At 43.8% G+C, this 16481-nt stretch overlaps 1 protein-coding gene across 1 annotated transcript; it reads left to right on the top strand.

Annotated features, from left to right (window-relative positions):
* The first annotated feature begins 3061 nt into the window (after nt 1-3061).
* LOC138071058 (ribonuclease H-like) lies at nt 3062-3655 on the top strand. The gene has a single exon (XM_068962480.1). It carries the CDS (start codon nt 3062-3064, stop codon nt 3653-3655), a length of 594 nt encoding a protein of 197 aa, XP_068818581.1.
* Nucleotides 3656-16481: the final 12826 nt, after the last annotated feature.

Genomic DNA, 16481 nt, shown 5'->3' with positions numbered 1-16481 from the left:
TTGGACACGACTGAGTGACTGAACTGAACTGAAGTGAAGAGAGGTACCAGATGGGGAGGGGGAACTATGCACATTCATGTTCCTTTTTTTATGCAAGACATTACCCAATGTAGGGAGCAATTGGGTTCACCTTCTGAGAACCCAAAATACTTTTTGGAATAATTTGAGCATCTTAGCCTTATCTTCCCCCTCACCTGGAGGGATATAATGGTCATCCTCAGCCAGTGTTGTAATGATGAGGAAAAAGCTGGAATCCTAAATCAGGCTAGAAAAGTGGCTGATGGAGGACAGCAGGTGAATGTCAGTCTGGACCCTGTAGAAGAAGCAATCACCTCTATTGAGCAAGATTTTGATCCCAATGCAAGGTAAGGCAAGAAATCCTTAAGACACCTCACTACTTGCCTACTACAGGGAATGACTCGGGATGTCCAAAAGGTCATTAATTACAATAAGATAAAAGAGGTTACACAAGGAGAGAATGAAAACCCAGTATGTTTTTTTTTTTTAAGAAGACTCACAGAGGCCTTTAAAAATTTTACCCAGGCAGATCTAAAACGTATGGAAGGAAAAGTCCTATTGGCCCTTTCCTTCATAACCCAGGCAACCCCAGACATAAGGAGAAAATTACAAAAACTAGGAAAAGGACCAGAGATCCCAATCTTCAATTTGGTGGAGGAGGCAAATAGGGTGTTTTTGAATAGAGACTAGGAGGAAGAAGCCAAAAGGGAGCAAAAGGAAGCCTGAAAGGATAGGAGAATAGAGGCAGACCCAGACCTTGGCCCAACAATAGGCTAAAATTCTGGCCTTGATTTATCCTGCCACTATACGAGAGCAAGGAAGGGGAGAGCAAGGAAGAAAAAAGGATCTTAAAATACACCGCAGCTGAGACACACTCAGTGTGCCTACTGCAGAGAGGATGGCCAATGGAGAGGGGAGTGTCTATATCATCCTAAGGGAAGGCGTATGGAGACCTCTACACCTGCTCCCTCTATGTTAGTCCTGGGTGACCAGGACTGGCAATGCCCAGCAGCTCGAGAAACCCCTGTAAATGGTGAGATACAGATCACTCCTCTTGACCCTTGAGTGACTCTGCAAATAGAAGGTAAGGATGTGAACTTTCTTTTAGACATGGGGGCTGCCTTCTCTGTTCTTCCTTTCCAATTAGGACCTTTAGACTCCCTAAGATGGTGATGGAAAGTGAAAGTGAAGTCGCTCAGTCGTGTCCAACTCTTTGCGACCCCATGGACTGTAGCCTACCAGGCTTCTCCATCCATGAGATTCTCCAGGCAAGAATACTGGAGTGGGTTACCATTTCCTTCTCCAGGGGATCTTCCTGACCCAGAGATCGAACCCAGGTTTCCCGCATTGGAGGCAGACACTTTAACCTCTGAGCCACCAGGGAATCCCAGATGCTGATGGGGGTAGATGGAAAACCCCAAAGCCAAAATTTTACTAAGCCCCTCCATTGTAAGGTAGGCAAGGAACCCACCCCTTTTTATACATCCCTGGTTGCCCTGCTCCCCTACTGGGCAGAGACCTTCTTTGCCACCTCCAGACCAGAGTGACTTGGGGAAAGCTAGAAACCGGTAATTTCCTTTGCCTAGTGTCTGAATATTTGCAGTCAGATATATATAAGGAGGAGTCCATCCCTTTCTTAGATGAGGTCAATCCCCAGGTGTGGGAGGTCTTCAGCCCTGGCCTAGCCATAAATGTTCTACCAGTGAAGATTCTTCTGAGGCCAAATGCTCCCTACCCCTGGAAAAGACAGTATACCTTAAAACCAGAAACTCTGGATGGTCTTAGACCATTTGATAACAAATAACGAGATATTGGAATTCTAATCACCTGTGAATCTCCCTGCAATACTCCAATCTTGCCTGTTAAAAACCAGGTGGATCTTATCAATTCATTCAGGATTGATAACTGTTAACGAAGCTGTGGATCCTATCCACCTCATAGTCCTAAACCCATATACCCTCCTATACCAAGTCCCAGGAAATGTTAAGTACTTCTCAGTCTTGAACCTTAAGAATGCTTTCTTTTGCATTCCTCTCCACCCTGAATCCCAAAAACTCTTTGCCTTTGAGTGGTGGGACCTGGGAACAAGGGAGGCCATAAAACTTTGCTGGACTCGACTACCACAAGGGTTTAGGTACAGCCCTCATATTTTGGGAACTTCCTTGGGGAAAGAACTAAGGGAATTAACTTAAACAAACAGTAATCTAATACAGTATGTGGATGACTTGCTCATAGCTAGTCCAGATTTTACCAGCTCTCAAATGAATACTATTAAAACTTTAAATTTCCTGTAAGAAAAGAGTTATTGAATATCCCCCAAGAAAGCTCAGATTAGCTTAACCCAAGTGAAATACCTTAGATTTATTATTACAGAAGGAAAAAAGAATGTTCAACCCCCAGAGGAAATCCCTCATCTTAAATACCCCATACCCCCAAATGAAAAAACATCTTAGGGGATTTTTAGGAATAACTGGGTTTTGCAGGATCTGGATTCCTGGTTGTGGCAATCTGGCCCGACCCCTATATGAAAAGTTAAGAGGGAAAGAGGAAGAGTTACTTGACTGGGATGAGACCTCCAAGGTTACTTTAATGCCCTAAAAGAGTCTACCACCACATCCCCAGCTTTAGGCCTCCTGAACCTGGAAAAGCCTTTCAGGCTGTATGTTTCTGAAAGGATAGTAACTGCTCTTGGGGTGTTAGGGCAAATGATGGGGCCTGTATTACAACCCATGGCTTACCTCTCAAAACAACTAGATGAGGGGTCCAGAGGGTGGCCCACTTGCCTCCAGGCAGTAGAGGCCACCACTCTTATGGTTAAACAGGCATCTAAGCTGACCCTGGGTCAGCCCACCACAGTGTATATACCTCAAGAGGTGCAAGCAGTCTTAGAAACTAAAGGGGTAGGTGGATAACAGAAGGAAGGATCACTCAATACCAAACCCTCCTCCTTGACACTCCAGAAAAAAAGTTGAGGGCCTGTCAGATTTTAAATCCAGTCATCTTACTGCCAGATCCCCCTACTTCCCCTTTGGATCACCAATGCATGCAAATCATAGACGAATTATACTCTTTTCACCCGGACCTACCAGAGACACCTTTATCTGACCCAGAGAAAGAATGGTACACAGATGGCAGTAGTTTTGTAGAAAAAGGAGAGAGGAAAGCAGGATATGCTCTAGTGAGCTTAGAAGAAACTAGGGAAAGTGGATCTCTTCCCCCAAACAGCTTGGCCCAGAAAGTTGAACTTTTTGCCCTGACAAGAGCTTTGGAATTAGGGGAAGGAATAAGGATTAATGTGTATACCAACTCTAAGTATGCTTTCCCCATCCTGTACGTCCATGCAACAATTTGGAAGGACAGAGAGATGCTCAGTGCTCGAAGCTCTCCTATTAAGCACAAAGAGCTCATTTTCAGGCTCCTGGATGCAGTCAAACATCCTGATAAATTAGCTGTCATCCACTGCAAGGGTCACCAAAAGGGGAAAGAAAAGGAGGCCCAGGGAAACAGGAAAGCTGATGAGGGGGCAAAACAAGTCTCTAGGGAAGCTACCCCTGTCACTGCTATCTGTCCCCTTTTCCCCAAGGGAACCCTGACTCCATATTATACCCCAGAGGAACATTTCCAATATGCTGAGTGAGGCTGGGAGATTGGGTCACATGGGTGCTTTCAGAGTGATCAGGCCCAAATAATACTCCTTGACTTACAGATTTGGAAAATTACTAAATCCTTACATAAAAGTACCCATTTTGGAAGAGATAATCTGGAAACCTTATTCAGGCCTATTCTCTACCATCCCAGTTGGCTAAGGTTGTTAGATCACACAGAATTGTGATACCTGTCTAAGAAATAATCCAAAAACCAGACCCTCGCCACCTCCTCTAATTAAACCTGTCCAACATTGGGGATCATACCCAGGAGGAGACTGGCAGGTGGATTTTACAGCAATGCCAAAGAACCAAGGGTTTTCTTATTTGCTAGTCTTTATTGACACATTCACATGATGGATTGAAGCACTCCCTACTAGGACAGAGAGAGCTACAGAAGCCTGTAAAGCTCTGCTGAAGGACATAGTGCCTAGATTTGGGCTGCCTTGATCACTTCAAAGTGACAATGGTCCCTCATTTACAGCCACAATATCCGAGAACCTGGCCATATGCTTAGGAATCAAATACCGCCTCCACTCATCCTGGCAGCCTCAAGCCTTGGGAAAAGTGGAGAGAGCCAACCAGACTCTAAAAAGGGCTCTGGCCAAACTATGTCAATAAACACATAATAAATGGATCCATATGCTACCCATAGCACCCATGAGGGTATGGGCAGCCCCCAAGTGGCCACTATTATTAAGCCCTTAAGAAATGATGTATGGACGTCCATTCTTAAATTCTGATTTGTTTTTTGATGAGAATGTCGATACACTCCTAAAACATATAATTGACTTTGGAAGGTTTCAACAAGAATTCGAATGATATGGAGAACAGATCCTCCCTAGACCACAGGAAGACTTGAAAAATCCCCAAGTAGAGCCAGGGGACCAAGTATTAGTAAAGGCCTGGCAAGAAAAAGCGAGTCCAAGTCAGCTGTCTGAGAAATGGACAGGGCTGGTCAGGTTGTCCTAGTAACCTCAACTGCTGTAAAAGTGTAGAATCTATCTGCCTGGGTCCAGTTTCAGAATAAAACCCTATGGCCTATAGGAGGGGGAGACGGGGACTGAGATTCCAAAACCAGAGGACAACTATTCCTGTGAACCTGTTGAAGACATCAGACTCTTGTTCAGGCAGAACCCCATCAAATCTCCCTCAGATAAGTAGAATTCATCCTATGATGTTCCTCCTCTTCCAGATCATGTCTCCTTGTATGACTATTAATCTCTCCCTATACGCTTGATCCATACTGCTTCTCAACTCAAGCTAACCAGCTCTTGCTGGATCTGCATTAACGGCTGAAGTTGGGGGTATGTCCAACCTATCCCAGGGTATCAATGGCCCACCCTTCCACCCCAGCTACATGCTGTCACCCAGCATACCACATCTGGCTGCAGTACAGCCTTTTGGGGAAACAGGGAGAAAAACTTCATGCCTTGGTATCAGCAACAGCTGTCTATATTTACTCCCACGATAAGATCTGCAATCCCACCTGAGCCCTTATTTTCTCTCTTGACTAACATTCCCCAAATGACTTTCCCTATCTGTCTAAAAAGTGACCCCCTAACAAGGGTGTCAGTGGGAAATCTGGACAACTCACGATGTGGGGTAACCTTCACTGTTGGAACAGATGGAGAAAACCAGGATCTAGAACTTTCTCTAGGGTATTACGATTTAGCCCAAAGTCTGGAAACTAAAGGTTCTGGCAGAACTGACATGTTATACCTATCCCCGAGCATGAGGGTCTCCTCAGATGCTATTAGCCAGTCTTAAAAATCCATGTTCTGTCCTGGACAACCAAAAAACCACACCTGTTCATCGTGGTTTCTAAATTGGGCAGGCAACTCTGACCCCTGTTATTCCCTTGTAGGGGTACCCACCCCTGAAAACCTAACGCTATGTGGGGACCCTAAATGAAATACTCTCTACCTTGAGGACAAAACCAAGGATGCCTCACAACACTTGAATCCTTTCCTAAATGCCCTCACTGCTATGGTTTTGCAGCAGGTGGAGTGACAGTCTCCTCCCAGCTACTAAAAGACTGCCCCTGTTCCATTATGCCATGTTCCAGTTGTAATGTGGATGGAAATCATGTTCCTCTTTGGCAAAGCTGTTTTGCTGCCCAGCATGAGCCCAGTGATTGTGTCTACTTCTTATGTGGGGATAAAGCTTATTTATCCCTACCACCTTTTTGGTGAGGAACTTACTCCCTAGGGTATGTCACACCCCACATAGATCTGGCCTGGAGTAATACCTCCTTGCCTTTACCAGTATATATACCCACCAGAGGATACATCGTGCATTAATTAGTGCTTACCCCTCTTTTCCTGGCATTAGGACTGACCGCTGGTTTGACAAGAGCTGCCACGGGGGGAACTTCTTTACATAAATTTCAGCAGCTTTCTACCGACATGGCTGTATCCATAGGAAAAGCAGCGAGGACCCTCCAATGACTACAATCCCAGTTAGACTCCTTAGTCACAATAGTCCTACAAAATCGGCAGGCCCTAGATTTGCTGACTGCAGGACAGTGGGGGCACTTGACTCGACCTAAAAGAAGAATGCTGTTTTTATTATAACCAGCCTGGGCAGGTCCAAGATGATATCAAGGGGCTTTTGGAACAGGCCACACATATCTAGGATTTGAGTTCTACAGATGTATGGAGTTCTCCTTCTTTCCCTTCTTGGCTCCTACCGTTTATGGGTCAAGTGATAACCATCTTATTAGGCCTCCTATTTGGCCCCAGTATACTCCTACTCCTAACAAAGTTTATCTCCAGCAGACTCCATCAGTTCCAAGCCAAATTGATATTACTAAAAGAGTGGAAGCTGGTTTCAGATGTGGAACATCTCAACTTAGATCAAGTAGAGAGAGACTTCAGCTCTGCTACACAGGACTACACCCACGCTCAGCAGGAAGAAGTTACAGAAGAGACCTTCACCTCAATTCTCAGGAAGTACCTTGCATATGAAGTGTATCGGGGGGAGTTGTTAGGAGAAGCACACTGCCCACCCTGGTCAGGCTCTGCAGTAACCATTTTCATGAGTTGTTTTATGACATGAGATCCTAGTAAGGAATACAGAACTAATAAGCCACCACCAGCCAGAAGAGTTTGGGAATGCGTGTCTGTCCACCTCCCAGAATTCCTCTCACTATCATCCGTCTTAGCTGAGTGATGCGTGTGCCACCAGGAAGGACTCTGAGTCAAATGATTGGCCAAAGACAACCTGGAAACTAATCCCATCAACGTAAAACCCACGACTGTGACGTGGCAGAGCAGTTCTCCTGGGTTCCCATACCCTGCTGCTCTCTGCCCAGGTGCCCTCTTCTAATAAAATCTCTTGTTTGTCAGCACATGTCTCCTCAGAGAATTCTTTTCTGAGTGTTAGACAAGAGCCAAATCTTGGGGCCCTGGAGGGGGCTCCCCTTCCTACATTATTGCTAAATTCTTTCTAAACCACAAGACCATTTATTATTACTCACTAGTTCTAACCTAGAGCCCTGTGCAGTGTTTTGGTGATACAATGGGTGCTTAATCTTCGTTGAGAATTTTTCCTTTGGTAATATTTTATTTATTGATAGTTTATTTGATCATCTTGAGTCATTCTACTATGGTCATCAGTATGCAAAAGAACATCATTCAAGCAACAATTAGTACCAACAAAGTTAGTGTTTATTTCTATGTTTACAGAACTGTGCTTTTATGTTCCATCAATTTAGTTTCATGATTATGGCAGATTAATCCAAAGTTTATCAGAGGCTGTGTCTGGTAATTATCATGGACAGAACAGAAAGCACCATTGGAATCTGCTACATAAATATATAATTATATAATTATATAAACTAAATTGACAACTCAAAAATTGTTCAGTTCAGTTTAGTCACTCATTCGTGTCCAACACTTTGAAACCCCATGATCCACAGAATGCCTGGCCTCCATGTCCATCACCAACTCCCAGAGTCCACCCAAATCCATGTCCATTGAGTCGGTGATGCCAACCAACCATCTCATTCTCTGTCGTCCCCTTCTCCTCCTGCCCTCAATCTTTCCCAGCATCAAGGTCCTTTCCAATGAGTCAGCTCTTCTTATCATGTGGCCAAAGTATTAGAGTTTCAGCTTCAACATCAGTTGTTCCAATGAACATCCAGGATTGATCTCCTCTAGGATGGACTGGTTGGATCTCCTTGCAGTCCAAGGGACGCTCAAGAGTCTTCACCAACACCACAGTTCAAAAGCATCAATTCTTCAGTGCTCAGCTTTCTTTATAGTCCAACTCTCACATCCATATATGACCACTGGAAAAATGATAGTCTTGACTAGACAGACCTTTGTTGACAAAGTAATGTCTCTGCTTTTTAATATGCTGTCTAGGTTGGTCATAAGTTTCCTTCCAAGGAGTAAGCGTCTTTTAATTTCATGGCTACAATCAACATCTGCAGTGATTCTGGAGCCCAGAAAAATAAAGTCAGCCACTGTTTCCACTGTTTCCCCGTCTATTTGACATGAAGTGATGGGACCGGATGCCATGATCTTAATTTTCTGAATGTTGAGCTTTAAGCCAACTTTCTCACTCTTCTCTTTCACTATCATCAAGAGGCTCTTCAGTTCTTCTTCACTTTCTGCCATAAGAGTGATGTCATCTGCATATCTGAGGTTATTGATATTTCTCCTGGAGATCTTAATTCCAGCTTGTGCCTCCTCCAGCCCAGCGTTTCTCATGATGTACTCTGCATAGAAGTTAAATAAGCAGAGTGACAATATACAGCCTTGATGTACTCTTTTTCCTATTTGGAACCAGTCTGTTGTTCCATGCCCAGTTCTTATGGTTGCTTCCTGACCTGCATACATGTTTCTCATGAGGCAGGTCAGGTGGTATGGTATTCTCATCTGTTTCAGAATTGTCCACAGTTTGTTGTTAGCCATGAATTTTATGTGTGTGTGTGTGTGTAAACATATAGATCACACTGACAACAGTATAAAGAAGAGAGATTCATGATTCATAATAGTTTCAAAGCCTTTCATTATAAAAAGAATGTGTTATATTTCCTAGATGAGCTGGTAATTTAAACAGTTTAAACACAAGTTTATTGGGGGGAAACAAAGTGAAAATATTAGTTGTTCAGTCATGTCCAACTCTTTGCAACCCAGTGCAGTATAGCCCACCAGCAGAACTGAAGCCCACCAGACTCCTCTGTCCATGGGATTTCCCAGGCAAGAATACTGGAGTGGGTTGCCAATCTCTTCTCCAGGGGATCTTCCTAAGTCAGGGATCAAACCTGGGTTTCCTGCATTGCAGGTGGATTGTTAACGGACTGAGCCATCAGGGAAACCCCAAAGTGTTATTCACTGAGTTGTGTCCAACTCTTTGTGACCCCATGGACTGTAGCCCACCAGACCTCTCCACAGTATTCTCCAGGCAAGAATACTGGAGTGGGTAGCCATTCCCATCTCCAGGGGATCTTCCCAACCAGGGGTTGAACCAGGGTCTCCAGCATTGCAGGCAGATTATTTTCCATCTGAGCCACCAGATAAACTGGTAATTTAAACAGTTTAAATACAAGTTTCTTAGTAGCTAGTAATTGCTCCCCAAGTGGTTGGCCTATTCAATAGCACTTTGTAATATTTTGTGACCGTAAACTCTTATCCACTGTTGTATTATACTGTCTTGACATTATCTCAATTCTATTATATGAATAATCAACACATAAAACCTTTTCTCAGAGTTTTTCTTGGTCTAAATTAAATCAACATGAAAGATGTAGGGTTTTCTTTTTTTTTTTTTTTTCCAAGAGAAAAGAGAAATGCTTATATGAAGCATAAAAAGTGTAACCCAGTGTTAAGTAATTAAAGTTATAACTCACACTGTTTTGACCAATCAGCTGTAAATATTTGTGTTTGGCAGAAGTCAATTAGTACATCCTTAATAGGCTAATCATTTTATATTTAATGATCATAACAATAGCACCAAAGTGCCCTACAGCTAAATTGATAGTTATTGTACCAACTAATTAAAACCAAAGTTAAAAAGTAGCTTGATAAGTGTTCTATTCATGAAATGCAAATTCCAAGAGAAAAAAATGGACAAAAATGTATCTTAGTATTTCCTCTTATGAAAACTGTGTTCTCTTACTGTCAGGGAGTGTGTAATTTCCTTGGTTCTGTCTCATCACAACAAAAATTTGAAGCGATAGATGATCCATTGTTACAGCCCTGTGTAATTTCCTCAGACGGATCAGTGTTACAGCTCAGTTTTATTTAGAAAGCAAAGGAAAATGTATCCTCCAGGCGTGAGGGCAGGCTGACTCTAAAGATATGAAGAGAAGAAAAGCCCCTGGCTCAATTTTGGCTCCTCTTTTTATGTTTTTATTCTCCTCCCCCTGAGCCTGCCCTATGTAAACTGGGCTAGCCAGGAGAGCTGTTTGTTTTACCTGAGGTTATCAGTCTGGTCCTGGGACCTTCCTTTGTTCTATTTTTGCAGGCTTTTCCCTTCTTTGTTTTTTAGCCACTACCATTCTGGACTCTTTTTTCTATTCTAACTACTTAACATTCCCTGCTCAAGAGAAGAGAGGCCCAATTCTTTGGGAATAGGATCGTCAAGGTCTTTCTGGCTAATTCCTGCTGAATTGGGATGGCGAGGGGCGTTGGGTTTCCCCCTCTTGCTAGCCTCAAACTTCAGAGTCCTGATAGCGGTGTGCATTTAAGGGTAAGTGATATTTTCTGTGGTTGGCTGTAGTTTTTTTTTTTAATATAAATTTATTTATTTTAACTGGAGGTTAATTATTTTACAATATTGCATTGGTTTTGCTATACATCAATGTGAATCCACCACAGGTATACACGTGTTCCCTATCCTGAACCTCCCTCTCTCCTTCTCCCCATACCATCACTCTGGGTAGTCTCAGTGCACCAGCCCCAAGCATCCAGTACCATGCATTGAACCTGGACTGGCGATTCATTTCATATATTTGAACTGGCACTGCATGTTGTAGCTTATTGACCTGGGCAGAGACAAAACGGATTAGACAATTGATAATACATGGAACAATCATAAGCAGCATCAATATGGTGATAACAGGGATTAGTAGGGGCATTAGCCAACTCCAAATTCCCCTTTGCCAGGTGAAGGATACCCCAAAGAGAGATTGTAGCCACTTTGAAAACTCTCCAGATCGTTCTTTGAGAACCTATAGGATCTGAATGTTTTTAGACTTTCTTTAACTTAGCTGGAGGTATTTACCCAGAAAAAAAAAAAAACAACACATCCCATTCAAGATGGCTCAAGTCCCTCCTTATTCAGGGATCAGGAGATCTATCTCCTGTCTGTTTTGGAGTACAACCCCTGCCAAGCTGTGTTGGGTTTTTGGAGCTGTTCTGAGAAATCTTATCCACAGAAACTTAATTTTGGGGGTATTCATTAGAATATCACTCATTTGTAGTCCTGAATAGGTATTTGAGATCTCCCAGGAGTTCACAGGTGTATTGAGTGTCCACTTCTGTTTTATTCCATGGGAGTTCACAGGTGTATTGAGTGTCCTCTTCTGTTTTATTCCTTGGCTTGACTCATGAGCAGTGAATCCAGAAGTCATGTCCTCATACCTTGACTGCTGTGGGGGTAGAAAGTATTACAGGGTAGGGGCCCTTCCATGTGGGCTGGAGTTGAATCTTTGGGGACCAATCTTTCCAGACTCCAGACTTTAATTAGAACTTGAGTCCCTAGAGCATATAGTGGTGGCTCTTTAGAATCTTTGGGGTCCTGGTTGATACCCTACAAGTGCATATCCCATTGGAATTACCCAATGGCCATAGGATAAGACTGGAGGGACTGAGCCTCTGGATCTAGGAAGAGGTCATTGACATAAACAAAAGGTCTCCCATATAGTATCTCATAAGGACTAAAACCAACCTGTTCCTTAGGGGCAATACAGGTACAGAGGAGAGCTATTGGTAAAGCTTCCTTCCATGCCAGGGAAGTCTTCTGGGTTATCATTTTTATTGCTGATTTAAAGTGGAGAAGGCAATGGTACCCCACTCCAGTACTCTTGCCTGGAAAGTCCCATGAACGGAGGAGCCTGGTAGGCTGCAGTCCATGGGATCGCGAAGAGTCGGGCACGACTGAGTGACTTCACTTTCACTTTTCACTTTCATGCACTGGAGAAGGAAATGGCAACCCACTCCAATGTTCTTGCCTGGAGAATCCCAGGGACGAGGGAGCCTGGTGGGCTGCCGTCTCTGGGGTTGCACAGAGTTGGACATGATTGAAGTGACTTAGCAGCAGCAGCAGCTGATTTAAAGAATTGGTTAACTGTTTCTACTTTTCCTGAAGACTGAGGCCTCCAGGCACAATGGAGATAATAAGTAATGCCCAATGCTTTAGAGACCCCTTGGGTGACCTTAAAAGTAAATGATGTCCCATTGTCATTTTATAATAACCTGGGCAGATCAAATCTCAGAATGATTTCATGGAGTAGTTTTTTTTGTTTGTGTGTGTTTTTTAACCACCTCCTCAGCCTTCTCAGTTCGGGTGGGAAAGCCTTCAATCCATCCTATGAATGTATCTATCATGACTAATAGATATTTATATTTATACCCTTGAGAACCTGATATCTGGGTGAAGTCCATCTGCCAGTTCTCTCCTGGGTAGGTCCTACATCGTTGAACAGGCTTGGCTAGCTGGGGTCTTTGAGCTCCTTGGGGGTTGTTTAATTGGCAAGTGGGACCAAAGGAGACCACTTGCCTTAGAGTTGTTTGGAGGCCTGTTCCTCTGAAGGACCTTTTTAGTAATCTTTGGAGGGCTTTCTTCCCTAGATGAGTGGTGGCATAAAAGGAATTAACCAACTTCCATTGGAGGTCCCCAGGCAGAAAAAGGAGTCTCTCCTTTTTGAACCACCCCATATGATCTTGAAAGACCTCACCTTTAGCTTTAAGAGGCTCACCTTCAGTATATGAAGGAATTTCTGGCAAATTAGTCTGTGGAACTAAGGTGGCAACCCCCGTTAGCTCATTAGTTTGTAATGCTGCTCTCTTAGCTACCTGATCAGCTGCTTGGTTCCCTCATGCCATGTCCGTACTCCCTTTTTGGTGTCCTTTACAGTGGGAGACTGAAACTTCAGCAGACAGATGGACTGCCTCCAAGACCCTACAGATTTGATCACAATATTTGATTGGGGACCCTCGGGTGTTCAAGTGGCCTCTTTCTTTCCAAACAGCAGCATGTGCATTAAGCACCAGAAATGCATACTTGGAGTCTGTGTAAATGGCTACTCTTTTTCCTTTTCCCAGTTCTAAAGCCTCGAGTCAGGGCTATGAGCTCAGCTAATTGGGCTGAAATACTTGACGGCAAAGGTTTCACCTCTATGGTCTCAAAATTGGAGGCTACTGCATATCCAGCTCTTCTTCTTCCATCCAAGACAAAGCTGCTTCCATCAGTGTACCAGATTTCCTCAGGATTGGTCAGAGGGTCTTCTCTGACAATCACTCTCTGGGTTTTGTCCAGTGGTCCAAGGTTTCTAGGCAAGAGTGAAAGAGGAAAGCCCTCAGGGGTAGGCAGGAGGGTGGCTGGGTTAAGATCCTCACAAGGGGATGTAGTGAGGCCTGGATTTTCCATCAGCACTACTTGACATTTGAGGATTCTTTTATCAGGCTTCCATAAATGGCCTCTCTCATGAATGAGCTGTTTCACTTGGTGGCTGGTAAAAATAGTTTTCCACCAGAAGAGAGTTTTAAAGCATCTTCTATCAGGATTGAAATAGCTGCAAGATTTTGAAGGCAGGGAGGCTAGCTTTAGGCGGTTGGGTTAAGTCTACAGGCTGGGGCTCAGGTCCCAATCTTTGATTTAATACTCCCAAGGCTATTCCTTCTTTTTCATGGACATAATGTTGAAGTGTTTTTTCTGGGTCTGGCAACCTCAAGTAATGTGCTTGAGTTAAGGCTTGTTTTAATATAGCTTCTGCCTTCTTTTGAGGAGTTCCCCACAGCAGTGGGATTGAATCATCCCATCCCTTAAGCTTTTCATAGAAGGCCTGGACAATAAGACCATAGTTGGTATCCAGATTCTACAATACCCAGTTACCCTCAGGAAAGCTCATAATTGTTTTTCAGTCACGGGGGAGGGAAACTGGAGGATTTCTTGTACTCAATCAGAGGACAGCCTCCTGGACCTGCGTGTAATCTGAACTCCCAGGTAAGTGACCTTTGTCACAAACATCTGTGCCTTAGCACAGGAAACTTTATATCCCCTCTTTGCCAAAAAGTTTAGAACCTGAATTGCATGTGGTTGGGTACTTGTCTCATCTGGAGAGCAGATTGGTAGGTCATCTACGTATGGTAATATTTTCCCATTAGGTCCAAGGTCCATATCTAGGAGATCCCAGCTAAGAGCCTGCCAAACAGTTGGGGGTTATCTCTGAACCCGTGAGGTAATACTGTCCAAGTCATTTGTTGTTTTTCTCCTGGAACCTCTCACTTGAAGGCAAAAAGATATTGGGATTCTTTAGCCAGTGGTATGCAAAAAAATGCATCTTTGAGATCCAAGACTGTAAACCACTTGGCACTGGGTGGGATTTCTCCCAAGATTACATAGGGATAGGGTACTGTGGGATGGAGGGAGACTACAGCTTCATTTATGATCCATAGATCTTGAACCATTTGCCAGGCTCCATCCTTTTTACTTTACAGGGAAGATTGGGGGTGCACGTGGTGAATTGGTGGGGACCAATAGCCCACAGGCAAGGAATTTATTTATTAGAGGCTTTAGTCCTTCCTGAGCTTTTCTTCTCAGGGGATATTTCTTACAGTTTGGAAACCGAGTGGGATCTCGGAGGACAATGATGACTGGTTCAGCTTGGTGGGCTCATCCAGGAGTCCCCTGGTCCCACACCTGGGGGATAATTTTGTCCCCCTATAGTTTTTGGTCCCTCTGTATTGGAAAGGGTTTAATGGGTTCCTCAGTAGTAACCAGAAGCTGTAAGGCTCTAGGGGCTTAAAAGCTTCCCATCAAAAGGGGGGTCCCAATTTAATGAGTATATCTCTTCCCAATAAGGGAGTAGGACACTCAGGGACCACCAGAAACTGGTGGGAAAATATTTGTTCACTTAGCAACAAAGAAGTGCTCAGGTGAATCTTTTTAGTAATTGTTTTACCTGTAGCACCCCAAATGGTACAGGTTTGGGAGGAGAAGGCTCCAGAGTAGGAGGTCAGGACAGAGTAGGTAAACACTGTGGCAACCAAGAAATTCTCGGACCTACCTGCCACAACCAGTTGCACTCTTGGCTCCAGCCCCATGATGGTTATCTGTGACAGGTGGGCTGGCTGGAGTGGGTCATTTCAGTCCTGTTGAAACATGGTGAGGGAAGGCTTGGCGCTTGATCTTGAGGCTCTTGGGTCCTGATGGCAGAGTGCCTCCCAATGTCACAGCTGATGGCATTTGTAGGACACCTGTCATGGTTTGGACACTCTTTGGCCCAATGGCCCACCTGTCTATAGATTAGGCATTTGCCTGTCGCCTTGTCCTTCAAGGACACGGGGTTTGCCATAGGGCTTCCCTGGGGGATGGCCAGCATCTGGGCATGCCTTGTCTCTTTCATTTTCTCCCTTTCCTGGGCCTTGGTCTCCCTCTCCCTTTCTGTTATGAAAGGTATTGGTGGCTGTCTGGACCATTTCATCTAAAGGTGCAGCAGGAGCCTGCTGCTGTAGCTCTTATAATTTTATCCTGATGTCTGGTGCACACTGGGACAGGAATTTGTCCTTTAAAATCACTTGTCCTCATAAAAGTCTAAGTCCAAGTTGGTAAACTTTTGGAGGGCCTCTTTTAGCCTTTCCAGAAAGGCAATGGGGTTCTCGCTGGGCTCCTGAGTTATTGCTGAGACTGGGGACAGAACCAAAACTAATAGACTTCTGTCTATTATCATGGGTAGACTTCCTTAGGGTTGAGTCTTTCTGAAGTTTATCATGCCCAGTACTGTTGTAACTTGGAGAACTTTGAGCATTACTTTATTATCACATGAGATGAGTGCAATTGTGCAGTAGCTTGAGCATTCTTTGGCATTGCCTTTCTTTGGGATTGAAATGAAAACTGACCTTTTCCAGTCTTGTGGACACTGCTGAGTTTTCCAAATTTCCTGGCATATTGAGTGCCCCACTTCACCGAATCATCTTTCAGGATTTGAAATAGCTTAACTGGAATTCCATCACCTCCACTAGCTTTATTCCTAGTGATGCTTTCTAAGGCCCACTTGACTTCACATTCCAGGATGTCTGGTCTATGTGAGTTATCATACCATCATGATTATCTGGGTCGTGAAGATCTTTTTTGTATAGTTCTTCTGTGTATTCTTGCCACCTCTTCTTAACATCTTCTGCTTCTGTTAGGTCCCTACCATTTCTGTCCTTTATCGAGCCCATCTTTGCATGAGATGTTCCCTTGGAATCTCTAATATTCTTGAAGAGATCTCTTGTTTCCCATTCTGTTGTTTTCCTCTATTTCTTTGCTTGACCACTGAGGAAGGCTTTCTCATCTCTCCTTGGCATTCTTTGGAACTCTGCATTCAGATGCTTATATCTTTCCTTTTCTCTTTTGCTTTTTGATTCTCTTCTTTTCACAGCTATATGTAAGGCCTCCCCAGACAGCCATTTTGTTTGTTTCCATTTCTTTTCCATGGGAATGTTCTTGATCCCTGTCTCCTGTACAATGTCATGTACCTCCATCCATAGTTCATCAGGCACTCTATCTCTCAGATCCAGTCCCTTAAATCTATTTCTCACTTCCACTGTATAATCATTAGGGATTTGATTCAAATCATACCTGAATGGTGTAGTGGTTTTC

This window comes from Capricornis sumatraensis, chromosome X (assembly GCF_032405125.1).
Source record: "Capricornis sumatraensis isolate serow.1 chromosome X, serow.2, whole genome shotgun sequence".
Classification (NCBI taxonomy): Eukaryota; Metazoa; Chordata; class Mammalia; order Artiodactyla; family Bovidae; genus Capricornis; species Capricornis sumatraensis.
The sequence above is the reverse complement of the archived record's forward strand: the minus strand, read 5'-3'. Positions and strand labels throughout refer to the sequence as shown.

Coding starts and splice junctions, on each gene's coding strand:
- LOC138071058 (XM_068962480.1), top strand. CDS start 3,062: ATGCAAATCATAGACGAATTATACTCTTTTCACCCGGACCTACCAGAG.